Genomic DNA, 23,622 nt, shown 5'->3' with positions numbered 1-23,622 from the left:
CTCCACATCCTCACCACACCCATGAGTTGAACATCACCACGAGTACACTTCGCTGAAGTGACACGATGTATAAACAACGCAAAAGACCGAGAGAACGACGTGTATCCTCCAACTCACACGAGCAGAACTAGTCTCCACGAGTGTGGATGACAATGTTCCACAGGCTGATCAGGGACGCGACGTTGATATACAGAAACACCTACATACGATCGGTCCGCATCTTCCCCGCACAAAGCTCCGGGCTTTACGCATTCTATGGCACAAAGAGAGAGAACATGCCAGCTGGACCAACGATGAAGACAGGTTAGAGAGCAAAGCAGTGATAAGATAGCAGGCTCGTGGATAGGTATCATTGCACTAGATTGTCACCAGTCCTAGCAGACCGGAGTTGGTTCGTTGTCTAGATCATACCTATATCCAATTATATATACATCGTAGATCATTACTTTCATTACATCGTGACGTCAATCCAGCCACCTCATCCAGTATGTATCTTGAACCTCTGCTTCACCTGTTTTCTGCACATGGGGCACTTTGTCGGCCGCACGGGTATATGACCATGCTTCACCGGAACAACGACATCAGCGCACCACTGGCACATAACCATGTGCCCACAGGGCAATACAGCTACATCAGCAAGCTGCTGATAGCACACCTGGCACGCGAGTACCTTTGTCATTTCCGCGTCTGTCTTTGGCTCTGGCCGATCAGGCTGGCTGTCAAGCGATACGAGCGGTAGTTCTGGCTGCGGAGGGTCGACGCGTAAAAATGCACGCGCTTCAGCGAACCTGTGCTGAAGACGTGTACTGCGCATACCGGGCTCAAGGAGAGCCGAGGCGCGCACATTGGATAGTATTTCGAGCGCCGACGCTACAGTTGCGGGTCTGGTTGCTGCATCCCCACCGCCGGGCATTGCTAATATTGTCTCCAGATCCAGGTCTGGGCGGGATACGTCGTTGTTCTCAAGATTTGGGCGCCGGGGTGCATAACTCCAAACTTGGCTTTCTGGCTCTAGAGTCTCTGCAAATGACTGCGACTCTCGCATCACACCCCATAGCAGCTGTTCCTCGATTTCTCGACGATCTTGTGGGGATAGGCCATCGAGTGGAGGTGCGATTTCAGTCCCATCTGCTCTTCGTTGGTCTGCCTGGCGCTGGCGGGCGTATGCTCGTGTGTACATTTGTGTCAGCGGCGACTCGTAGTCGTCCTGTTCTAATTCCTCCCGGGAGCCGAATACGCGTGCGAATCGCTCTCGCCGATTTTGTTGCTGCGCTTCTCGTCGTGTCATTGGCCGCGGGGGCTCTGACGGCTCTTCCTGTATTTGGGGTGTGACAGAAGTTCGTGGTTCTGCTGGTGCCGTGGGCTCTGTGTGCGAAACCTCCATCTCCTCCGTCTCTTGCAGTAGGTCATCCAGCGCGTCTTCTAGACTCTGGTGTGGCTGCTCTGGCCGCTCCTCTTCAGAGCTTAACCGTCTTCTTCTCAGTCGATTCTCTGGTCTGCTCGCATCATTTTCTACGCCGGCCCTCAGCTGATCCAATGTTCGCGGAAGAAAGCCAGGACTGACTTCCCGGAATGGCTCCCCTATGACAGGCATGCGTTGTTCAGTCCCATCTGGCAGCTTCGCAATGCGATAGCCCTGGTGAAACTCCCACCATCGCTCTAGGAACTCGGTCTGATCAGGTATCTCGGGTACGCGTGTCTGAGAGATTTCGAGGGGAGGTTCGGTAGCGGCAAGACGATTGCTCCAGAACTCTAGGCTATAGTTAGTTTACGATCTGGTAACTCGAGGTCCTATCGAGCAATATTGTACCTTTACAGAACCAGCAATAGCCTTGCCACCTTGTGCCGCGGTTCACAAAGCCCACGCCGTCAATGTAGACGCGATACGTCCGCGAGTGGACTCTTTCGTCGGCACAAGCGCAGCAGTTCGGGGTAGAAGTCAATCGGCAGCTTGTGGCAAGCTTGTGCGGACAGTGTGTATCCAGGCGTGGGCAGTCTGCGGTCAAAGTGCCCATTATGAGTCGGCGGAGGAATTGATTCTATGTCGAATATGGATACGAGAGCTGCAATTTCCAGTGCACACGGTAAAGTTCAAAGAAGGCTAGAAGCTTTGGACGTGGTGAGCAAACAAATGCGTGAAGTTTGGCGGGTGGCGCGTCGACATACTCCGCGTTCCGCGGTCGCACTTGCATGCATGCGCTCTGGTGGGGCGGAACATGGGTTCGATGGGGGAAGTGGACCTAGCGTCATGTCATCCCCGCGGCTTGACACTTGCAATAGACTGTGACTGACGGCATTCCCAAGCCCGAAGCTCGACTGCCGCTTGCCTACCCGTCATAGCAGCTATTGCTACGATCTGTGTCCGTTGACTGTTGGTCACAACATGCTGTACGTGGCCAATCGAGTGCTAGCGTCTAACAGTTCATGGCTCACAGCTGTAGATGGGTCGCAGCACCAAAGACACAAATGCTCCCCTGCCTCAGCTCATTCATACATGTCTCGAACACAAGTCTTCACATTCCTCAACGAAACGCGTATAAAAACATCATGTCCTCAATCGAATCTCGAATAAACATCAAGCCTTCACGACAACACCGATAGGCTCTGGACATCAAAAGATTTAATGGCAAGCCCTTCGAAGAATCGATACCAGTTTACTTGCCATGGGACCTCTCGACAGAAGAAGTCGAAAAACTCTCTTCAGTTGAAGCGACAGGTCTTGAGAAAGAGGGAGAGAAGATCAAGCTTAAGCTTGCGCCGCCGACTGAGCTATGTTGGGAAGGTGCTCGAAATCACGAAAGTCCTCGTGGCGTTGAGCTTATACGAAAATCTCAAGAGAGAAGGAGAGCTGCTCTCTATGCCCAGCGACGTCGAAAGTGAAGTCAAAAGCATTATCAACACTGTAGATTGTTCGATGGATGGGTAGTTTCAGCAGATTCATCTGCTCTGAAAACTATCTCATGATTTGCAATGAGTACACCCGATGTCTAACCAGTAGCTTCTGTGAAGACCACGCGATGTGTGGGTTCTAGGCCTGACAGCAAGCAACACCGTGTAGTTTCATCACGTGTCGAAACACAAACGCTCCTGTCCAGGTACTTATCAGCACGAGTCACCACTTCAGCAAATGTAAATATTGCCAAGATCCTGGTCAACTGCCTATTCGTACGCAAAATATGGCGCCCATTTACCTCATCGTCGTCGCAAAAGCCACAACCTTCTCTCGCGCCCTCTACAACATCGTGTCCGCAACCCCCGAAACCCAGACATGCGCCTACCCCGAAAACAACGAGGAATTCTTCTACATCAACATTCGCGTCACACACCCTGCTACCAATCGCAGCACAGTTCTTAAGATGGAGGTACTCAAAGAAGCCCACGTTCTCAGCGTCGAAGTACCCGGTCGACAGAAGACACTGCCGCTGGCCGAGCAAGCACTTTGCAACCGAGTCAATGCAGAGTATTCGGATAGGAGGCTAAAGAGAGAATCTTTTGAGATGGTGTGGAGGTTCGAGCAGGCGGATGAGGTGGAGGAGAAGTATAAAGACGAGGCGAGAAAAGTGAGTGTGGATATTATGGCGAGGGACTTGAAGACTACTTGGTGGGATGTGTACGAGTGTGAACTTGGTTGAGAGCGGGGATGAGGATGAGCAAGAAGGCAGTAGATTTGAAGTTGTATGGTGGAGCTTGGCTGGGACATTGGGATGAGGTGTTGCGTGTGACAGGTAGATTAGAAAAGATAGAGAATTGATATAGTACTTAGACCGGAAAGAGGGATGCATGGTAGAGTGGGTCAGAAGGTGATTCACCCTTCTTTCTTCTGCGCACGATTCAATGTAATCACCGAAGCTCCACAGAAAGTTCACAGTTCGACAAAGAAGCAACAGTAACGTATGGCGATGGTGTACTACCTGGTCATGCAAAAGTGAGCCCTGGAGATGTTGGCAGACTGTGGGACTGGGGGCACGGAAAGTCAAATACATCGTCTTGACTAGGCCCTCGCTTGAGAGAGGGGCGTCATCGTCGCCGTCCGCCGCTCGGTGTAATGCGCCTTGCTCCGGGCCCGTGAGGACGGTTCACGAGGCGTAGCGCTCGTGCATAGCGGCTATGCAAGAAGAGCGCGGAATGCCACGGCACATGTACCTTAGACTGTAAAACCTCGTTTCGACATTCTTCATTCAGTTTGACGTCGAAGGATTTGCCAGGGGTTGTGCCAACCGAGAAGTGGATGTTAGTCATTCGCGTGCGAGAGTAACATCTCGGCTCCATCTCGGTGTAACATTACACGTCCGCCCCACCCTCTACGGTCGCGCCGCTCAAATTGCCGCTTTTGAACTCATCAACGATTTGCTCCATAGTGACCCATTCCACTCCTTCGTGCCCGTTGATCCATTCGATGAGCCTCTCGTGCAGTAAGATGACTTGTGGTTTGCCGCTCACCTGCGGGTGGATGCCTAAAGATGGGTGTACGAAGTCAGTCTTTGTCTCACATACAGCTCTTCCAAGGATATGACTGACTGATTGGGAAGATGAAGCTTCCGTCGTCCGGACATTCGCGATACAGAAACGCAAACTGTTCCTTCCACAAGCGCTCGATGACCGCGGTATCGACGAAGCCATGCGTGCTTGGCTGTGTAAGTGAGAGCTGGAAAGGTGGCCAGTCATCGATATGCCAATTTGCAGGTATTTCCACGACTGCAGATGGCTTCAGTGTTGACATGGGCTTCATCCAATGGGAAGCTGGCTTTGATACGTCGGTTTCTGTATATGTGCTGAGGTGCGGGGAAGGAACGTAGTAGGGCTGAGAGTCATGGTGCATGAAGGAGTGATCGTATTCCTACAGTAGATGTCAGCTCGTCGTTTACGCCTGATTTTAGACAATGGTAATCGTACGATCCCGAACTCTTCGAGGAGCTTGATCGTTTCCCTACTCGTGCTCCAGGCAGGTGCAGTCCAGCCGCGCGGTTTCTTGCCTGAAATGTCTGTCAAGACCTGTATGCTCTTCTCCAAAACGTCTCGTTGCTGTTGTTCGTTCAAAAGGGAGACAAATTCGTGTGTGTAGCCGTGTAGCCCGACTTCATGTCCTTTTTCGACGATTTTGCGTATCTGATGCGGAAACGACTCCGCGGAATGTGCTGGTATGAACCATGTTGTCTTGATATCGTATTTGTCCCAAAGCCTCAGCAGACGATCAATGCCTACAGTGGCACCAAATACACCGCGGGACACATCGGTTGGGTTGGCAGTGGCTCCAGTCTTGGTGTTTAGCCTTGGTGTGCTGTTAGCTGGTGCCCATGAGACACTTCAAGTGAATCCAACGTGCCACCCGCTCACCTGCGTGTGTCGGTAATCAGCGAGTGTCCGAACGAAGATGGCAAACGTGTTACTCACCGCGTCGATGTCAATACCATAAGTACACAGCACGCGTTTTGGCATGATTTCTTAGGCAAAATTGAAGGCAAGAAAGTCGTTGGCTATGGAGCAACCCTCGGGGAAGCAACAGAATGCAGGCGAGATGCAATCGCCTCTTATCGTCAACTCCCTGCCTTCTCAAACGACATAGTCCGCGGCACAGTTGTACTTGCCATCTCTGTCCGCGGCTGTTTCGATACCAAGGGAGTGGTTCACCGCCCGTCGCTGATATACTCCGAAGCACTAATCAAGCAGGTAGTAACAGGGTTTCAACGCCGGTGGGTTAGCTTGCAGTGGTCCATGAACTGCATTCGTGCTCATGCAGCGCAGTTCGCAGAGAATTACTCATGCTGCACCTTTACAACGAATGAGAGACGAAGGAGCGCGTGGCGTAGCTCGAGACGGAATTGAGCGCACGTCGAAGGCGGGGCATGTGCGTGGGTTTGCCGAAAGCGCTTCCGCAAACAGATAGACTTTAGCAATTCATTCCTTCGAATAGGAATCTAGACTGTTTCCTACATCTTCTCGTCTGATATTTGTCGGGTTGTCGTACACGATGCTGTTTGTCGAGTGCAAGGGCACCCCGTACGAGGTAAGTCTGACGCGTGACGTCATTGCTGCCGCCGCGACGAAACGCGACAGCGACCAGGATCATGCTGATCTCGCACAGATTGGCTACCAACACGGTAAAGCCGCGAAACTACAAATTGCGCGTTGCATTGAGTTCTACGCGTGTCTCTTCCTCAAGAACTGCAAGAAGAGATGGCCACAGGTCCTCCAACACGCGTCGACGTTTGAACAGCGAGCAAAGGCGCAATGGCCAAACTTCCACGAAGAGATGCAAGGCATTGCCGACGGCTCCGGACGCGAGTTGCTAGACATCGTAGCGATAAACGTCCGAACTGAGATCAACTTTGGCCTGTTCAGCGATGGCTGCACTGCCCTCGCGTGGCACACTCAGAACCGGGCATGGTTGGCGCAGAACTGGGATGTATGCAGCACCTCTAGAAGAACACGAAAGCGATGATCGCATGCTGACGGTGCCCAGTGGATGACCGAGCAGCAAGAGAACCTGATTGTTACCAAGATTACACAAGCGAACAAGCCCACTATAATCCAAGTAACCGAGGCAGGCATAATTGGAAAGATCGGCTTCAACAGCAGCGGCGTAGGCACGTTGTTTAACGCCATAAAAGTTCACGGCGTGGATTCTACCCGAATGCCCGCTCACTTTGGCTTGAGAATGGCACTGGAGAGCACGTCAGTCGACGAAGCAGTACGCAAGCTAGAGAGTTTCGGCATGGCATCCTCAGCCCATATTCTCATAGCTGATGCAAACACGTCCCTGGGCTTAGAATTCACAAAGAGCACTTTTGCGCACGTGTTACCAGACTCTAGCTCAAGGGTCATCCACACGAATCATCTGCTGCTGGATCACCCTGGCGAAATCGATACTGTATGGCTCAAAGACTCCATCACTAGGGTTCAAACAATGGCCACGAACGTGGGAGCGCTGGGTGACGACCCAAGCTGGGAAGACGTGACTCAATTGTTTGCCGACCAGAAGAATGCGCCGGGTGCGATATGTAGGTTTGAGACCGAGGAGACTGGAAGTGGTACCCTGTTCAACATTGTTATGGACTTGAAAAGCAAGAAAGCAGTGCTGAAGATGGGGATACCAACACAGCCAGAGGAAACTCTGAGTCTAGAGCTATAGGGCAGATGTACTGCATATTCGTCTTTGTTTGAACACGATACCAAATTCTTACACTTCCACAGGAATGAGGGCAGTCAAGTGGATAGAAGCCCATAACCAGGACACGTTAGATGTGCGTACGCTCGCATGAACTGCCTGTGCCACTGCACTACGTGTCAGGAGATCTATATGCTTATCGAAAGTCGTCACACGCGACACTGATGTAGTTGACTACGTTTCCAATTTGCCTCTCAAGTAAAGACGTCTTGTGACTATGTAGCCGGTACGTGTATAGGGCAGTTCTCGTTCGTGAACGAATATGCAGATACTCTGCGGGTAAATGGCCCGTCCTTCCCCACCGCAGCGTGGGGGCTCAATGCGCTCTGTGTTGGCAGTGCAGCACTCTCGGCGCCGTCGAATCCACCCGACACATTGGTAGACGCTGGACGTGACCGGGCGACTCCCGTGCCGCGTGCCCCGCATATGTGTACGCGGAAATAAGCCACGGCAGGCTTTGGCGAATGTAACCTCATTATTATCGACTGTGCGCTCAAAACGTGTCCAGTGACCTTTGGGTGTACGCATATTCGCACATGTTGAAATCCAGTCAAAGTGTTATCAAGCTTGATACTCAGCGGAAGTCTAGAGCAACAAAGTACCACTGAAGAGATGTAAGCCCGCAACCCAAGGGTATTTCATTAGTCCGAACCGAAAATGCGCAACAATTCCACATGCTAGCTAAGTAAATCAGTACAGTGCTGTGCTGTCATCAAGCTGAAAGACGTAAATGCCGGTGAGAGAAGAAAGGTGATCGAGAAACGCCAAAGATTACTACAACTCCGGTGTCATGTCCATATTATCATTCAAAGAAAACTCCGCATTCCAATCAGAAGGCGCGAGATTGTAAGAGTATGCACCCAGTGGGTCTGGTGCATCGATCGCTGAGGTAGGGTTGAAAACCGTCCAGAACTGGTAAGCCTCATCGATTTCTGTAAGTATAGAGGGCGGCACTTGGTAGTCGTAGAGATTGCTCGCATCAGAGACCGTTTGGTGCAGTGTTGGCGGACAATAACTCGCTCTCTGATTCAGGAATTCGAGGTATTCCTTCTTGACCGGAAGGAGTAGTCGTTCGTACTCTTCGAAACACCTTTTCGCTGCTGCCCATCGCTCCGAGATGGACAAGAAGCATTTCGAAAAGACGTGCATCCATTCTTCAACTTGTTGCCATGAGTATTGGTCCGCAACTTCTTTCGGACAGCGCTGCAAACCTTGCAAGAAAATGAGCGCACAATTGAAGACATGATGGCATGGATGGAAGACGTATTTGATCTTTCCCGCTTCTGCCTCAGATTGCTGAAAGTAGCCGTCAGCAACCTTGACGGCATTGAGTAGAGCGATCATCATTTGCTCTTTACTTGGGTTCGGCAGTCGTCGAGAGGTGCGATGCAACAAGGACAAGACGTAAGGGGTTGCGATGTCGGAGTACAGGCGCATCTCAGTCCATCGTGCATTCAAGCTACGATCTTTGTTGGCCTCTGAAGCTGCATATATCTCGCGTTGCCAATCTGACATGGCATTGATAGTGTGTTGTACCCATTCCTCCAACGAGGAGCACTCTTGAGATATAGGGTCTTCATGCCACAAGACGGATATGACGTCAGCTTCGATAAGGCGAAAGCGACAGATGATACGCTGCGTGAATTTCGATAGTCGTCCAGTCGGTGATATGCTAGACTGCGTAATGGCGGTGTCGTCAATCTCCATGGGAAAATGAACATCTATGCGCCCAACCGGAAGACTTGTAGGGCGTAGAAATATGCAGCAGACGCCAACTTCCATTTCCCATGCACACCAAAATATACGTCGTCGCATGTCGCGTTGGTAAGCGGAGACTTTGGCATCATGAGGCAGCTCTTGGTGCAGTCCTAGGTCAATGACTGCTTGACTGATGAGACCTGTCATGAGCCATAGATCGGCCATCTTAGGATTCAGGAAGATGTATTGGGTTAGCAGCAGTATAGCTTGTAGTCCAGCAATATCGTTGGTTGCAACCTCTGGAATCCATTGCATGGCGTGCCGAACAAGCTGATAGGCAAGATCGTTCGCCTTCTGCACATTATTCCGTGCGCTTGTTGTTAGCGAGATGGCCATGATGATGCAGACTATGTATCGATTTCGGAATGAGTCTTCATTTGGCGTTGCTGCTTTCTTGTGATAGATGGAGTTGAAAGCAGTTGTCACGTCGTTCCGATGGTAGATGGGATATTGTGTGATGACGCGATCTAAGTAGTTTTGGAGTAGTTTGTTAGCGCCAACCTCGTCAGGCATGAGGTCATAGAACAGCCCCTTGGTCTGCTGAGGGTTCAAGATGGATCTGGGGTGGTTCTCGTTCAGATCGTTGGAAAGAACAGGTCCCTTTTTCGAAGGCAGCCTCGTGCCTCTGATGACGCACTGTAGGAAGGGCCGAGCTTTGCACACACCAAGGAAAGAAGGCGTGATGTCTTGCATGACCTGGTTGACGAGGTTGTCGGCGAAGGCACATTTCTCTGGACGCCAATTCCCCGGCCTCGAGTCAGATGCGTGAGAATCTGCTGGAGATGACAGAGTAGCACTTGACTGTCCTAGAGATGGCAGCGTCGAGGGCGTGCTGCTTTGGCCCTCGAGCCGAGCGATGTGGGCTTCCAGAAAGTCGGCAATAGAGCGCGGAGCTTCTTGCTGGGTTGAAGAATCGAATCCCACACACTGGACGCTAGCATCTACGCAACGCGTGCAGGCGGGAACCTTGCCATCACACTTGATGGAGTCAGTACATGTATGACGGGGGCAGAGGAAAGCGTCTACCGAGAGTTTACGCTTCCGACAGCGAGCACAGGCCAGCACGCGACGACGGACTTTGGTGCGGTTCTGCATGGCCAACCTCGAGCGTCTGGCGTCTGTACCACGATGGCGCCGTTGTCATGGCGGAGATGAAGGACTTGCTGGCGGTGATGATTTCCGATGGCTGGTGTTCTCGAACGAAGGACGGGATGCTGGCATGTGGGCGGACTGTGGGCACGCGGGATGCAGGCGGCCGGGGTGATCGCTTCTGTGTTGGGACGCCCTAGCCAGATAAGATCGTCCTCGCTCGCCATCCACTCCGCCCAGGCCTCCCATCGCGTCTCCGACCATTGTCGCTGACATGACGACGGCGCGCGATGGATCGTAGTACAGACGACAGCTCTGCTAGACCTTGACCCGTACCTGTCGCCTCCTTGCAAACTGCCCACTCCGATGGCCGCCGCGACCTCGAAGCCCCCCACGCTCGATCTAGATGCGCTGATTCAGGTAACGCCGCCGTCTCCGCAATTCGCCATCGTGCACTTACACTTCCCCAGAGTCTCCCCGCATGCAAGCGATGCCGAGAGTGTCGCCGCGGATGCGATACCTTATTGCCCAAGTGCAGGTACATGGCTTCTCTGTCCCACCCTGCGCGTCCTGCTAACGTTGTCAGGCAATGCACCAAAGCCGGCGTGGAATGCATGTTCTACGACCACGGGCGCAATCAGCTGCTACCGCGAAGGTGAGCAGACGAGGCTTGTCCTCGAACTCGTACTAAGACATGCCCAGCTACATCAGCGAGCTAGTAGATCGTGTGCGCAATTTGTCCAGTGGCCATGGGTCGCCAGCGACATCCGGCGGGCTCACGGACAATGGCGCCTTTGCTACACACGTCAAAACAGAATTCATCGCTTCTGAAGTTCCTCGATACGAACATCACTTCGCCGAAGCGGGAAACAGCTATCGATACCTTGGCGCTGAATCCTGCCTTCTCAAATCCCCCAGACTACACACTGCGCACGAAAATCGTGCCGTGCAGACTGACGAAGAGCTTGACGACTGGCACTACAGCAACAAAGATTCGCCCGAGAAGCAGTATGAGCTGGTGCAACTCTATCTCGAAACTGTGCAACCTATATATCCAATCCTGGATTCATCGCTCCGTTATCTCGGACCTGACGTACCTGATGACCTAACGGACACCGAGAAGTTCTCGTTGTATATGATATATTCCATAGCATGCTACATACTTCCCAACACTCGTAAAAAGCAACCTCCTGATACTTGCTGGAACCCTAGGGGTAGGCTCACATACCACCAGGCCAATTCCATTAGATACCGGGCCCTCGCCACTCAGTACTTTGCAGATGCTATGGAACACCTCGAGTTAGCAACGATGGAGCCAAACATCGACACCATCCGATCGGTTCTACTACTCGCTATCAATAGCTCATTTGACCCAATAGCTGGCAACATTGGCCAGCAAATAGCTCTCGCAGGCCGTCTTGCATTCGACCTTGAGTCAAAAAGAGCGTTACAAGAGCTGGATCCCGACGATGTCCAACTACTGCGAGCCATGCACATGACCATATTCTGCCTTGAGAACCAGATTGCATCTACACTGGATAGACCTGCATTGTTTCCGGAGCCGGTGAGTCTATCAGCTGCGCAGCCTTCTGAAGATCATGGCTCATCTATCGCAGGATGAAGAAATGTGTTTTGACAAAGAGAAGCCCGCGGAATACCTCTGCTCATTGTATCGCATGCAAAATCGCTTCCGCAAAGGCGACCACATCGCCAAGGAGAACGTCAAGAAGCTGTTACCGCTATTTGACGAGAGAGACGAGCTGCTCCCTGTCATACGCATTACCTTACACATAACACACTTGTTGCTGAATCCTTGTTGGGGGAGTGCATGGCATGTGCTGTACGTAATATCCGCATGCCTTGAAGGGTGTCATACTAACCATCACAAACAGAGAGGCTGTAGTGAGTTTCGGCGGCATCCATGTCTTCGTCACGCCACATTGGGTATACCGAGCAGGCACAGTGCTCATACAGAACATGCCGGCAATCTTTGGCGGGAACCTTATCCAGTTGTACTCCAACGCGCTCCTCGTTCTCGAGCTCTCTTCCTGGAGGTGGCCAAGCTCCGCTGCCCTCTCAGCCTCCCTAGTCGATCTCATGCAACACATGAAAACGAAGTATAGACCAGACTGGTCCGACAAACTTCAACAAGGCGACGTAAGAATATGACCTCCTGGCTAGTTGCGACTGCGAGCAAATCCCATCTTTCATTTCCATCATCCTAATAGACCCCTCAGATGTCCTCTAGTTCCGCCGCGGAGAATATACGACAGACTCAAGCCCGGGGTCAAGGAGACATCGAAATCGTTCATTCCAGGTCCCGAGAATTGCCTCTCACTCCTCAGTCCTGATGTGAGAGATATCTGGATGCTCTCGTCTTATAAAATCATTATAACTTTCGGCGATGCTCATATCATACGTCGCTGGGGCAGAATATGTTGGGCCATGAAGGGACTAAGGAAGCTTTGGTCCACCAGGACAACGGGCACGTCTCTGTCACACGCATCATGAAACAATGCACAGAGAAGGGAAATATTCGCAAGATCCATGGGATAAGGTCGGTTGCCGTGGCATGCCATGGACTGGCAGAAGTTAGTGGCGTCCAACTACATGCGACCTATTACTTTGCCAACGAGTTACGAAGTACATGGTTACGTAAGGATAAAATGCGTGTCCATACATCTCTCGACCATAACTCTCCGCCAGAGACTACTTCCATTAAGGCTATTGGTCATCTCTATAATGTTCTCTTCCTTCGAACCGTTCACGTCGATCTAGATGCAATTTAGTGTTCGATCTTTCGTAATGTATTACATACTCACATCGATCAAAATGCCGCGCTCACGATAAACTTCTTCCACAGGCAAAGTCTCTTCCTCATATTCAGAGAAACGCCGCTCAAATTTCTCATCGCTATCGTTGCTATCTCGGGCTCGAGCCGAATATCTGGCTTTCGCATTTTGTTTGCTGACGCGTAACGATAATACAATGTCTGGTTTTGCATTGGTGTTGGTCCCGCTTGCGATTGGCAGATCTTCGGGAAATGGCCACACGTTCCATGATTCTAGTTGCTCTGTGCTTCGTGGGAATCCGTCCACCAAGATGCCGGCCTTGGGTGGCTGCTGAGACAAGGCATCTCTGATCGCGCGCGCAATGAAAGGGTTCAACTCTTCAGAAGTTAAAAACCCTTGATTGTCGAGTTTGTCCTGGATAGTCACTGCGAGTGGGGCGTTGGCGTTTTCACGCATCCAGCTCCGCAGACTGTCGCCGACGGAGTAGTGTACCAGGTTGTGGTCTCGAGCTAGACGCGTACACAGTGTCCCCTTCCCCGCACCAGGTGCACCTAGTCATGGGTTACTTTGAAGTTTAAAAAGCGAAGCTGAGCAGTATACCTAGTACGAACGCGATAGCAAAGCCGCGAGGGGATTCCTTGGTCTGATCTGAGGCTGCCATGGTACCGATAGCTGCTGGTAATGCGACTAGAAGAACTGTACTTCCCATGCGAGGTAGGAAGTGCCTCGGTGGGGCACAGTATGATTGTGGAAGGTGCCTGGTATGTGCTTCCGGGGCGTTCCACTGATTGTTAGCTCTGATTGCCGTTTGTAGCAAGCGCCCCCACTCAGTATATCAAGGAAGTTGTGATCGAAAGCGATTTCTTGCTGTTCAAGACCCACATTTCCTAGGCTCGGAATTTCCTCTATCAGGCCGAACCATCACTGCCTGTATAGATAGAAGTTGACGCATCCCGCACCAACTTCCTCTTGTTTCTGAAGACTTTGGTTCTCTTGCAGCGACTATCGCTTATCATCCACGTCGTCTCCGGAAATACCGTTTACGATGGTGCTCCTCTCACTTGTCGCTGAAGTACCCGCTCTTCGGTACTTTGTCGGGATTGTCCTCGCGACTTGCGCGTACGTTGTCTTCAAGTCCACCGCTATCAAGCCCACCGAAATTCTCACACCCGTATCACTCACTGAAGAGCCCTCTACCAAAGAGCCAGCCGTTGAAACTTCGGTTGTCCACGAGCCCTTGGATCCATCGAAGCCACCAGATGCGCCGGTATCAGTCAATTACTTCCCTTCTCGGGAGTGCAACTACAAATGCAAATTCTGCTTGCACACCGAGACCAGCTCCTACATCCTAAGCGATGAGAAAGCGCGAGAAGGTCTGAGACTGCTCAGAGATGCGGGTATGCGCAAACTCAATATCGCGGGCGGTGAACCATTCCTACACCCCAAGCTTCTCTCAAACCTGATTCGCTACTGCAAAGAAGACTTGAGCGTCGAAAGCATCAGCATCGTCAGCAACGGTAGCAAGATCACGGAGAAATGGATGCGAGAGAACTCTCAGTGGCTCGACATTCTGGCCATCTCCTGCGACTCATTCGACGCGCAGACGAACGTCAAGATTGGCCGTGGTGACGACGGGAAGAACGTCGCTCGAATGTTCCAAATTGCCGAGTGGTGCCGGGCCTTTAACGTGAAGTTCAAGCTGAACACCGTCGTCAATATACACAACTGGGAAGAAGATATGGTTGCCAATATCGAGAAGCTAGCGCCATTCCGGTGGAAGGTCTTCCAATGCCTCATCGTTGCAGGCGAGAACGACGACGAGACACGGAAGCGCGATGCAAGGACGTTTCTGGTCACTGACGAACAATGGCGCACCTTCTGCGACCGCCACAAACACCTCCCGTGCTACGTACCCGAAGACAATAATTCAATGGCCAGCAGCTACCTGTTGCTTGATGAGTACATGCGCTTCATGGACAAGGGCGAGGGCATGATGACGACGAGCGCGTCTATCCTGGATGTTGGTGTTGAGAAGGCTATGCAGCAAATCGTCTGGGACAAGAAGTCATTCGTCGAGCGTGGCGGCATCTACGACTGGGGCCGGGCAGATATGAAACCGACTAAAGAGACAAGCTGCGGCACTGGTCTCAACTTGAAGGAACTGGAGTTCTAGTCCATTCGAGACGACATGAACTTGATACTGGGCGATGTGGAAAGATGGTTACGTATTGTTTACACGCATGTCATTTTGATGCATGAGATAGCTTACGTACGCATGAAATACCATGAACGAATCGCAGTCCCCACTTAGCTCTTGCGTAGCAGTGCCAGATGTCCTCCAGCTGTCACAGTATCTCCTGGTTTCACCAAAACCTTCTCAACCTTTAACTTGCCCGATTTCGCCAGCGTCTCTGGCGTCTTGACCGCAATCTCCAGCTTCATGGCTTCAAGAATGACGATCTATATCATATTAGCAATGCCAGATGAACAGCCGCGTGAATATACTTACCACACTCTCGTCTCCGATCTCATCGCCCTCGTTAACTTCCACCTTCCACACATTCGCGTCGACCGGCGCCTCAACCCCAACAATATCCGGATCATCCAACAGCTTCTCCACGGTCCCTTCGTCAACCTGACTCTCAGCCTTCTCCTTCCTCCAGCGCTCCAGACTCTCGTTCTCGGCTTTCGTCATCTCTTCCTGGGCGACCGCTTGCTTCTCCCTGATCTTCCTGACTTCATCGCTCGTCTTCTCTAGAAGCTCGTTGTGCTGCGCCATATCGAACTCCACGTCCTCGTACTCCCACTGGTACTTTCCAGCACGGAATTTGCCTAGTAGATCATCGAGCTCCTTCTCACTGACCTGGTAGAAGGTCAAGATGTCGAAGTCACGGAAAATCCAGGGCTTTGTGTCAAAACCGGGTTTGTAGGAATAGTAGTCCCAGCATGGTACTGTTCGGCCGGTCATCTGGTACCCACCAGGTGAGTCAACGGGATATATCGACATGCAGGAGCCGGCCCATCCAACTGTGCCTTCGGGTGTGAAGACACGACTTGGATTCATCTTTGGAGCGGAGAGGCGTTGGCGCGGATCTACGGGCAGCGATACTGTGTTACCGCAGAAGAAGCCGACGACTACTGCCATGAATTGGCCCGTGAGGTATATGTCCTTCAGCTGCTGTGGCGTGAAAGCGTTGTTCTTTGCGACGAATGCGAGATTATCGGGTAGGTACGGTGCGTGAGGCCGCTGGTTAGTCATGTAGCGTTGAGTTGCTTCGTCTTGGAGTTTCGATTCGAATGAGATTGGAAGCTTGAAAACGCGGGTAGGGACTTTGGTGCTTCTCAAGTCGCCGAGATTTGATTCGATGGACTGAAGGTGCGCAATGAGCTCTGATCGAGGGAGCTTGGAACCGTTGTAGTGGAGGAGAAGCGATGTGCAGCACCCCACGGTGTTATACAGGTTGGACTTGATGAGCTCGGGGGTGGAGTCTGAGTGCAATGCGTTCTCCAAAGCAGTGACGCGGCAGCGGTGATTGAGATCGAAATTCTCATTCCCGTATTCGATCAGGATATGGTCATCACCTCCTTGACGATACCTGACTTGTGGAGTGCTATTGTTCTTATCTTTCTCCCAAATGACAGCCTTTCCGATATCTCCCTCATGGAAGTTGCAGTGTGCACCTTGCATCCTTTCAATGCCTTCGAAGTCGCGTTCGCCGCTGATGGCTTGCTCAACTGAGTTCAAGAAGCTGTCGTTTCTCTTTCTCTTCTTCAGCGCATCATCGAGACCAGCCCGGACATACTTCACAGTATTTCCCGCTTTGAGCTGACCCAGCTTCCACCAGTCGGCTTTAACAACTGTAGTCGAGCTGGTAAATCCTCCGAAGTTCGGGCAGTCCACAGGGAAGATACACGGATCATCTCCAGTCCAGTTCAAGGTGCCCAGTGGATAGCCGTACTCGATGAGATTGCTTGGATGCGCGCCTCCTTCGCCGCCATCTTTACGGGTCCATTTCGGAACCGGTCCCACCAGACGAATTCCGCTCCGCGATGCATTGTGAGATACCTTCCACTCAGTCTTGTATATCTCCTCGATGAACTTCGGATCGAAGTAGCCTTCGTCATGGGGCCCAACCATTGCTGTTATTTCCCAGCTTGACTTGTAGATGGGTCGCAGGTTTCCTGGGAGCGAAACGCTAGTAAAAGTGTCTGGAAGCTCCGCCACTGTCTGTAACAGATCGCTTGGTGCCAGCGCCCGGCCCTGGTAGCCTCCGATCGCTACGAGCGGCGATGTCGACTTTGAGCCAAAGTATTCCGCAACAGACGGGAATCCCCCGAAGACTGCGAGATATGAGCGACAACCTCCACCCGTCGTCTTGCCAATCTTGAGCTTTTGACCAGCTTCGATCTTTACGCTTGTCCACATAGGGAAGGTCTCTTCGTCCAGGGATGCTTCCATAGGAGCTCCACACAGCGCGACAATAGCAGGGCCAACAAATCTCAGTTCTGGTCCACTCAGCGTGAGTTCCAGCGCTTCCTTCGATCGCGGGTTTCCCACGAGCATGTTCGCGATCTGGAATGCGATCGGGTCCATGGGTCCAGAATGAGGTACACCTTTGCCAACTGTTGGCCGCCCGGGAAGGTCTTGAATTAAAGTGTATGCTCCAGCCGAAATCACGTCGATAGCTTGAGGCGAGTACTTGAAGTCTGTGAGGAAGCTGGTCATGGTGGTGCCGTTTCTGAAGCGCGAATCGTCCAGTATTTTGGCAAGGAATTCGAGATTTGTAGGGGGGCCGCAAATGGTAGATTGGGTGAGAAGCTCACTCATAGACGCGATTGCCTCGTCTCTGGATGGAGAATGAACCATGGCTTTCGCTATCAAAGGATCTGGTCATTGTTAGTAAGGAATTGACATTCTCTATCAGGGTTCTAATTTCGATACAGGATTCGCGTGTCCTGTATAGGGAGAGAGAAAGAGCGTCGTACCGTAATTTGGAGTAATGCGGACTCCAGTGAAGACCCACGTGTCGACTCGACTGCCAGGAACATCTTGCCAGGCTACCTTCTGCAGTAGACCGGGCGACGGTGCGTAGTCTCTTAGCGGATTCTCAGCGTAAACACGAGCTTCGATAGCCGATCCTCTCGGCCCTGATGGTTGCATATCTTTCAACGTCTTGCCGTCGAGCCCGTTTTTGCCTGCTAGTTGTGCATCTGCTTGTTTCAGCATGAGTTCTACCAGGTCGACGTTGTAGCAAAGCTCCGTAATGCCGTGCTCAACCTGAAGTCGCGTGTTCATCTCCAGAAAGAAAAAGTCGCCAGACTTATCATCGACGAGATATTCGATGGTACCAGCAGAACCATATTTGATCGACTCGGCGAGGCGTACCGCAGCCTCACCAAGCTTCTTTCGCAGCTCGAGATGCCTTTCTACAAACGGGCTTGGACATTCTTCAATGACCTTCTGATGTCGTCTTTGGATGGAACATTCGCGTTCGCCGAAGTGGATGGCTTGACCCTGGCCATTGCCGAATACCTGGACTTCGATGTGATGAGACGCGGGATAGAAGGCCTCGATGAAAACTCCGGGGTTCTTGAACAGCGTTTCTCCTCTAGATTGCACCATCCGAAAGCCGTCGCGAACCTCTCCGGCATTGTTGCATGTGATGAGTCCCATTCCTAAATGTCGATGTTAGACGTTGGTATGTATCTCACATGCGGTTTATGGAATATGACGTACCGCCGCCGCCCCCGGTCGCTTTCAACATGACAGGAAACCCAATGCGCTCGGCTTCCTTCGCTGCCACCTCTTCGTTCTCGACTAGGCCTTTCGTCCCGGGTACGATGGGAACATGAGCCTTTTCCGCCAGATCTCGGGCGGTGTGCTTAACACCAAAGGCATCGATGGCGTCCGATGATGGCCCGACCCAGATGAGACCTGCATCACCGACCAGACGCGCGAAATGGGCGTTCTCTGACAGGAACCCATATCCAGGTATGATTGCTTGCGCGCCCCTTTCCTTAGCTATGCGCAGTACGGCTGCCTCATCAGTATATGCAGTCGCGTTGCTTCCTGGTAGCAAAACTGCTTCGTCGGCATCTCGGACATGCTGCGACGCGGCATCGGCTTCTGAATAGATGGCGATGGTCTTGATGCCGAGTCTTTTGGCCGTTCTGGTGATGCGCACCTGTACCCGCAATGTCAGTCGGAGGTTGTTATCGATAACGGGGCAATTCCGCGGCTCCAGCGCCACATACCGCGATCTCGCCTCTATTCGCAATCAACAGAACTCGTAGTTTTTGCATTTCAGACATTGGAGCAAATGGTTCGCGAACGCAATCACCTCATCCAAATCATTCACGAGCCGGCTCCTTCTATGAGTTCCATAGTTGGAGGCAGGTTGCATGACCCCACCTTTCCGCCATTCCCCTTTCGCGCCGATATCTTACCTCCACCCGTTAGAGCGAAGGCGTTGTCATTGGTGCTTTACCAAACGCGTAGGCTTTCTCCCGGGGTGTCTCCGGTGATGCAGACGTCACCGCCGACGTTCGAGAGGCGGGGTCGATAACAAGCATCCATGGATTGGAGGATGACGCTACGCGTGCAGCGCGTTTGACAGCTGTGGGGAAAGTTCGACCATTGCGGGATAACGCCGAGTATGACTTTGGAATGGTATGAAAGCATGACCTCCGGTCCGAGCGGATTACTCCAACTACTCCAACTCTCTCCGCTACCACTACACGCGCATCTGATGACCTACTCGAGAACCAACGCAAGACACTTCGTACTCCAACCGTAGTGCTTCACTCTCACCAGCTAACGAATTTCTTCGTACAAGGGTCTACAATGCCAGCTATCAAGCATCCTGTAAAGATCAACGTGGATCTGGGTGAAGGATACGGAAACTTCAAATGCGGGCCAGATGATGAGTTAATTCCACTTATTGACCATGCAAACATAGCCTGTGGTTTCCACGCTGGGTACGTGAAACCCTTGTATCAATATCTTCAATTCCACTCTACTGACAACAAGTAATCAGGGACCCATTGATTATGCACCAGACAGTATTGGCCTGCAAAAAGCACAACATCAAAATCGGTGCACATCCTGGCCTCCCGGACATTCAAGGCTTCGGCCGACGCGAGATCAAAATGTCGCCGGAAGAACTGACAGCCGCTGTTCGCTACCAAGTCGGCGCGTTGAAAGCTTTTTTAGATGCAGAAGATGTGCCCTTACATCATGTCAAGCCCCATGGCGTATTGTACGGGATGATGTATCGGGACAGGGAAGTGTGCCGTGCAGTTTATGCTGGTGTGCCCAAAGGAACAACAGTATTTGGTCTTGCGGGAACTCTGCACGAAGAGGTTGCGAAAGAGCTTGGATTGCCGTTCGTAGCAGAGCTTTACGGAGATGTCAAGTACAACAAGGACAAGACCTTGGTAATCGACCGTAAGAAGAGGTATGTTGCATGCGTATGCTTCCATTGAGTGCAATGCTGACTGTGTGCAGACCTTGGCTTCCAGAAGAGGCGAGAAAGCACATTCAGAGTCAGGTAGAAACTGCAACTGTCACGGCTGTTACCGGCGAGGAGCTGCAACTTCCTATAGGGGACCACGAGGTCTCGATGTGCTGCCACTCGGATTCGCCTGGGGCTGTGGAGATTGTCAAAGCTGCAAGAGAAATTGTTGATCAATTTAACAGTAAGCACTTTGGGCAGTCTTGAGTATCGCGCGTTTGTAAATAGTCGGTCTTTCATTGCAAAATCAACGGGAGATATTATAATTTCAAGTTCAAGCATCATTACGGGAGGCTGAATACAGTATTTGTCTGGCTAACAAGGTATCGAGATGTTACCTTTCGATCCATTCAGTGAAGCTTAATACATACACAACCTTCCGAACACATTGGATTATTTGAAGAGTATTGACATTCTATTCACATTGAACTCCCCTGCCTTTATCCGGCCCCAAGTCATTCAAAAGCCCACGCTCCTATATCATGCATACATTTTCGAAGAAACAAAAGTCCAAACAAATCCAAGCTCTTCCTGTTATATACCAGATATGGGCTGTGGATGCAAGAAGACGCCCCATATGCAAGCTGTTCATCGATCTTTCGCACATTTCAATTCCCCATTACGGATGCCAACCATATGGTCTCAGGTGTGCGTGACCGGCCATGGAGCTATAATCGAATAACAAATCGGTCGGTTCGTTATCACGTTTGTAAACGCGGATGGGCTCATCGTGAGTCCGGAGATACCGCTCCACGCTGGTGGTGGATGCTCGGATGTAGGCCTTGTAACTCGACTAGTGCTGTCCATATCGGTTTCTACCGGACCTCCCCGTGTGGAAGCCTCCAGCTATTGTCGAGGCCCTGGATGCGAGCTCCGGCGGCGATGGAATGACAGCGCCTAACGGCCTTTACTGCACTGCTAGTGCTCTGCAAGTCTATTGTTGTATTATGAATCGCTTGCGTCGCCCATGGTAACGTCGCCAGCGCCCGTATCCTGCACGAGCGGTGAAGTTGCAGGAAGTATGGCGGACCGCGGCCGGTTGTATTCGGCGAGATGATCGGGCATGCTCGCTGGTGTAGAGGATCGGGAATCGAAGTCCTCTTCGGCAGGGGGCGAGAAGTCCCATACCTAGACGGATTAGTATGTTGTGGTAATAGTAATTGCGTGCTTCAAGCTTACCTCCATGATTGTCCGACCGCCCCGGCTGGCCATTATGACGGCCTTCTCTTCCTCAAACACCACCCTCCAAACGGCCTCGGCAGGGCTGCTTAGCTCTCGGACGGGGACACCGGTCTTTAGATCCCAGACCTTGACGCGACCATCGCTGCCACCGCTGACAATCCTGGTGTTGTCGAATTGTAGACTCGTAACGCTGTTGTCGTGGGCAGCTAGTCGATGAATAGCCTGGTACGTTGCGAGGCTCCACACGCGGACCGAGCCGTCTGATCCACCAGTTACAAGAATGTCGTCACGCATCTGAAGCTGCCCGACAAGCGAGGTGTGGCCCTGTAGTACAGCGAGGCATTTGCTACACGAGAGAGTTAGTTTCGATAATGTTGTGGCACGCGAGCGGACTTACCCATCATTGGGATCCCATATCCGGACACTGGTGTCCAGACTGCCTGTTGCAATCTTCTTCCCGTCAAAGGCGATCGCATATATCTGACTAAAGTGGCCAGTGAGTGTGCGCAGGCACTTGCCCTCGGATATGCTCCAAATCTTGGCTGTGGTGTCGTAGCTGCCGGACACAACGATGTCACCGTGTATTTCGAGGCATCGGACGCTAGCCTGGTGACCAATGAGTACATGCTTGCATAGGCCCTTCTTGAGATCCCAGATGCGCAGTGTGGTATCCCTTGAGCCGGATATAGCCGTGTTCGCATCGGACATCTTCAAGCATCGCACAGTCGAAGTATGACCGCGCAGGGTGAACTGGGGAAAGCTGACAACCTCTGTTAGTTGCTATCATGGGGAAGACGGCAGAACAACTTACCCAGTTGCAAGATTCCAGACGCGCACATCGCGATCGCATCCACCGCTGACTAGAAGGTCGCCCCAAGGCACCATAGCCCATACACCCATGACGTGTCCCTGGAGCGTCTTCTGATGGTCGCCGACAGTATCGAAGACGTGGATCTTCGCGTTGTCAAGTGCAACCACAATGTACTTGTTGGTCAGGTGTAGACTGGTTACTACGCCCTGATCCGGAGTAATCTGCCGCGCATCGCACACTCCTCCATTCCGCCACGCCGTCTCAACCATGTACCGCTGCTTGAAATGCGACCGGTATGTGGTTGCTTGTTGCTTTCGTTGTGAAGGTTTCCTCTTCGCGGCTCGGTCCAGGCTCTGCGTCCGCAGACCATCAGCACCGCCGTTGGACGGGCCGACCTCAAGGTGTTCTCTCGTAGCGACGTCCTCTACCCTCGGTGCGCGCTCGTCGTTCTGCCACCATGACTTTGAGTCGGTGTCCTCCATCTCGTCGGTTGTGTCGTCTTCCTCAATTCTTTCTTCTCTCGACAGAGCCCTGAAGGAGTACTTCTGGCACAGTAACCGCCAGGCGCTGTCGTCATTGACGAGTTCGCGCCACTTCTTGGATACCTGCGATGCCCGAGCGAGGGTAGTGGGGTCGTCTACACATTCCAGGATCTGTGCGATGTGTCAGCGATCGAGACTATACGGGGAATGTATACAAAACGCACTCTTAAGCAGAGTTCGGTAGGCAGAACCATGAAGGGGTCCTTCTTCAATCTAGGACTGACGAATTCGGCAACAAAGCTGAGCTCCTGGCTGTCGCACAAATTGAGCAGCTCGCCCAGCAGGCGCATCCGCTCGGCTCTGTTCATGTCGCCAAACTGCGCCCGTATGCTCTTGATGTCTCCATCTTCGTGTTCGGCGGCGGTGCTCCAGTCGGGCACCCGCTGGGTCGGTGTCGGACTCGGCGCAGGCGTAGGCGGTGAGGCCGGCGCAGAGGGGAGGAGATTGTGCGGTATCGTCGAGCTCAGGGGGCTGTTGGGAGTGAGTATGGGCCGTGGTGCTCCCGATCGAGACATGCGGCCGGGCTTGCGCGGGTGTGGTGATGTGTACATGGTGGAGCGCGAGGACGAGGCTGTAGCGGTGGCAGAGGCGGCCATGTCGGTGTCAGAGTCTTCAGTCGGCGGCCCTGGGGCATCTCGGTCTTCCCGGACGGGTGTGAAGTAGTCTGACGAGTCCATGACGGCGGTCTTGCAGACTTCGGAAGCGGTATGGCGTTCCCTAGACGGCACGGCGCTCTCTGTGTAGCAGCGAATGGCAGAACGGCAGGGGC

The 23,622-nt window shown here is 52.3% G+C and overlaps 10 protein-coding genes across 10 annotated transcripts; 5 read left to right on the top strand and 5 right to left on the bottom strand.

The window, feature by feature from the left end:
• Positions 1-478: 478 nt before the first annotated feature.
• On the bottom strand, positions 479-2,218 carry J4E86_009225 (uncharacterized protein; the record flags this gene model as incomplete). The annotated part of the gene is made up of 2 exons (XM_051449731.1): positions 479-1,752; positions 2,167-2,218. The coding sequence occupies 2 exons, from the start codon at positions 2,216-2,218 to the stop codon at positions 479-481; spliced, it is 1,326 nt and encodes a 441-aa protein (XP_051299068.1).
• Positions 2,219-3,176: 958 nt separating this feature from the next.
• J4E86_009224 (uncharacterized protein) lies at positions 3,177-3,632 on the top strand (the record flags this gene model as incomplete). Its single annotated transcript, XM_051449730.1, has 1 exon — positions 3,177-3,632. One exon carries the CDS (start codon positions 3,177-3,179, stop codon positions 3,630-3,632), a length of 456 nt encoding a protein of 151 aa, XP_051299067.1.
• Positions 3,633-4,281: 649 nt separating this feature from the next.
• Positions 4,282-5,436, bottom strand: J4E86_009223 (uncharacterized protein; the record flags this gene model as incomplete). The annotated part of the gene is made up of 4 exons (XM_051449729.1): positions 4,282-4,454; positions 4,519-4,837; positions 4,894-5,269; positions 5,381-5,436. The coding sequence occupies 4 exons, from the start codon at positions 5,434-5,436 to the stop codon at positions 4,282-4,284; spliced, it is 924 nt and encodes a 307-aa protein (XP_051299066.1).
• A 532-nt stretch (positions 5,437-5,968) lies between these two features.
• Positions 5,969-7,129, top strand: J4E86_009222 (uncharacterized protein; the record flags this gene model as incomplete). Its single annotated transcript, XM_051449728.1, has 3 exons — positions 5,969-6,004; positions 6,083-6,403; positions 6,461-7,129. The coding sequence occupies 3 exons, from the start codon at positions 5,969-5,971 to the stop codon at positions 7,127-7,129; spliced, it is 1,026 nt and encodes a 341-aa protein (XP_051299065.1).
• Positions 7,130-7,939: 810 nt separating this feature from the next.
• Positions 7,940-9,616, bottom strand: J4E86_009221 (uncharacterized protein; the record flags this gene model as incomplete). Its single annotated transcript, XM_051449727.1, has 1 exon — positions 7,940-9,616. The coding sequence occupies one exon, from the start codon at positions 9,614-9,616 to the stop codon at positions 7,940-7,942; it is 1,677 nt and encodes a 558-aa protein (XP_051299064.1).
• A 762-nt stretch (positions 9,617-10,378) lies between these two features.
• J4E86_009220 (uncharacterized protein) lies at positions 10,379-12,363 on the top strand (the record flags this gene model as incomplete). Its single annotated transcript, XM_051449726.1, has 7 exons — positions 10,379-10,432; positions 10,483-10,550; positions 10,599-10,667; positions 10,715-11,576; positions 11,629-11,852; positions 11,905-12,169; positions 12,250-12,363. 7 exons carry the CDS (start codon positions 10,379-10,381, stop codon positions 12,361-12,363), a joined length of 1,656 nt encoding a protein of 551 aa, XP_051299063.1.
• A 1,486-nt stretch (positions 12,364-13,849) lies between these two features.
• On the top strand, positions 13,850-14,977 carry J4E86_009219 (uncharacterized protein; the record flags this gene model as incomplete). Its single annotated transcript, XM_051449725.1, has 1 exon — positions 13,850-14,977. One exon carries the CDS (start codon positions 13,850-13,852, stop codon positions 14,975-14,977), a length of 1,128 nt encoding a protein of 375 aa, XP_051299062.1.
• Positions 14,978-15,111: 134 nt separating this feature from the next.
• J4E86_009218 (uncharacterized protein) lies at positions 15,112-19,116 on the bottom strand (the record flags this gene model as incomplete). Its single annotated transcript, XM_051449724.1, has 5 exons — positions 15,112-15,264; positions 15,314-17,691; positions 17,791-18,480; positions 18,542-18,989; positions 19,060-19,116. 5 exons carry the CDS (start codon positions 19,114-19,116, stop codon positions 15,112-15,114), a joined length of 3,726 nt encoding a protein of 1,241 aa, XP_051299061.1.
• Positions 19,117-19,648: 532 nt separating this feature from the next.
• J4E86_009217 (uncharacterized protein) lies at positions 19,649-20,525 on the top strand (the record flags this gene model as incomplete). The annotated part of the gene is made up of 3 exons (XM_051449723.1): positions 19,649-19,782; positions 19,842-20,261; positions 20,312-20,525. The coding sequence occupies 3 exons, from the start codon at positions 19,649-19,651 to the stop codon at positions 20,523-20,525; spliced, it is 768 nt and encodes a 255-aa protein (XP_051299060.1).
• Positions 20,526-21,263: 738 nt separating this feature from the next.
• Positions 21,264-23,530, bottom strand: J4E86_009216 (uncharacterized protein; the record flags this gene model as incomplete). Its single annotated transcript, XM_051449722.1, has 5 exons — positions 21,264-21,446; positions 21,498-21,846; positions 21,898-22,260; positions 22,312-22,964; positions 23,018-23,530. 5 exons carry the CDS (start codon positions 23,528-23,530, stop codon positions 21,264-21,266), a joined length of 2,061 nt encoding a protein of 686 aa, XP_051299059.1.
• Between the last annotated feature and the right edge of the window lie 92 nt (positions 23,531-23,622).

The sequence above is a fragment of the Alternaria arbusti genome (assembly GCF_024043155.1).
Source record: "Alternaria arbusti strain BMP 1465 chromosome Unknown scaffold_16, whole genome shotgun sequence".
Lineage (NCBI taxonomy): Eukaryota > Fungi > Ascomycota > Dothideomycetes > Pleosporales > Pleosporaceae > Alternaria > Alternaria arbusti.
This window is presented reverse-complemented; position numbering and strand designations above follow the sequence as displayed.